At 41.6% G+C, this 1927-nt stretch overlaps 1 protein-coding gene across 1 annotated transcript; it reads right to left on the bottom strand.

Moving 5' to 3' along the window:
* Nucleotides 1–577: 577 nt before the first annotated feature.
* BDW43DRAFT_304978 (uncharacterized protein) lies at nucleotides 578–1252 on the bottom strand (the record flags this gene model as incomplete). Its single annotated transcript, XM_032045710.1, has 2 exons — nucleotides 578–977; nucleotides 1032–1252. 2 exons carry the CDS (start codon nucleotides 1250–1252, stop codon nucleotides 578–580), a joined length of 621 nt encoding a protein of 206 aa, XP_031893787.1.
* Between the last annotated feature and the right edge of the window lie 675 nt (nucleotides 1253–1927).

Genomic DNA, 1927 nt, shown 5'->3' with positions numbered 1-1927 from the left:
CTTAACCCAGCCCAAACCCAACGGGCTGGGTTGCAAAACCTGAAAAACCCGGCCCAACCCGCGGGCCTAACAAGTCTACCGCTGCTATTTAGAAAATAAAATACATAAAATAGTGGACAGAAGCCACTTAACAGTTAGTACTGTACCTGGTATTTTTAAGATAGCAGTACTGCCACAGGAGGATCTGGCAGATAGAAGATATCTCAGCCGCTGTATGGTAGCTATATTATATCCGCTTATAGAATAGATTCCCTTGCTGATATCCCGGTAGCTTTCCAGCACATGCTATAGATTGATAGTGGAATACTATAGCTAATAGAAATAATCCTGTATATTAAACTAAATCCAAGCCTAAATAGCCAGTTTAAGATTCTTCATGTCTAATAGAAGATAAAGAAGCTGGAACTGTCAGAGATCTTTTTGCTTAATATACTGCAGGAGGCCTGTCCAAAGAAAGACTAGCAGAAAGATCATATCTACCCAGAGCTAAAAGTCTATATCACTAAGCCCAGCGGCTTTTAACTGCAGGTAAGAAAGTCCTGGAAAAATTATATAGATATTCCAAATACCCTACTTCTCAAAGCCCCCCGTCTAAACACTGTGGCAACGACATGGCAAATAGATATGAATTGTCTTTATCTCCGAGTCTGGCGTCGACTTTGAAAGTCCACATACCACTCTTCAAAAACATTGTAGGAATCTGGAAATCTAGTAATATGTCGCTGCGGCCGCTAGTAGGTAGGTAGTCAACCTGAGTGCCATTAGAATTGCGAATGATGAGATGGGCTGCATCGTTGATGGATATAGTTTTTAACGGCATTGTAAGGGACCTTGGTTCCGTGTAGCTACCATCTGGGTAGACAACAGAGCCGCTTACAGAGAGGGTTGCATCGATGAGGCCCTCATCAAAGAGACCTAGTTCCTTCATTTTGGATTCAGATAGATCGCCGCGCAGGTAGACGAAAAAGACGCGGTCGCTTCAGGATGCCAGGATGTCACCATTAAGGGGCATATCAAGGAGGGGGTCTTACGCGACAATAGGCGTCGGGGCAATCTCAAGGAACTCAACGTCCAATAGCTGGTCTTCTTTTGGCACGGTATCGTATATAGCATCGTTGTGGCCGGGGACTTTGTCTTCTCTGACCACAACGTCCACGCCGATGAGAGGCTTTTGCTGTACGGGTTTGGCAATTCTAAGATCGGCTAGTGCGGCGACACAAAGAGACAGCCAGTGCGAGATATTTGACTTCATTATCTACCGGTGGTGTGGATGGGATTGAAGATGGCTTTTAGTGTGAGAGCGGGAAAGCAATCAGGCAGCGGTGAACAAGCGCTGGCTTTATGTCAAGTGACTGCCTACTATGCTCCTAAGGTAAGTTGAGTAGTTTCCGGTCCGGGGGTCCCAAGGTACAGTTCTTGGCAATAAGCCTGAGTAATCTTTTCGGAAGCCTGCCCTATATAACGTATTTCACTGGTGAGCGGGCCACACCAACGAGCGGGCCACCTCCGTATCCCATATTAAACAGTCACTTTTTAAGATCCAGTATCTCAGCCACACCTTATCTAAAGTGATTCATATTTATACAACAATATATTAAAGTAAGATTTATATCAGTATTTAGATTTTAAAGGATATAAGTTTATATATCTTGAGGTAATATATATTACATTGTATTTTTTAGTAATTTATTTTATACTAATATTACAAGCACTTAAAATAAGTTATAGTTATATAAAGTAGAAAAACATGTTCTGAAAGCCTATATACAGCTTCTATAAGTATATTATTATAATATAGCTAATGATGGTTGAGATATCAGACCTTAAAAAGTGACTGTTTAGTATGGGATACGGAGGTGGCCCGCTCACCAGTGAAATACGTTACCACCTATATTAAAATAATATATATTTTTGGCGTTTGTAATAG

Source organism: Aspergillus alliaceus (assembly GCF_009176365.1).
Source record: "Aspergillus alliaceus strain CBS 536.65 unplaced genomic scaffold BDW43scaffold_111, whole genome shotgun sequence".
Lineage (NCBI taxonomy): Eukaryota > Fungi > Ascomycota > Eurotiomycetes > Eurotiales > Aspergillaceae > Aspergillus > Aspergillus alliaceus.
The sequence above is the reverse complement of the archived record's forward strand: the minus strand, read 5'-3'. Positions and strand labels throughout refer to the sequence as shown.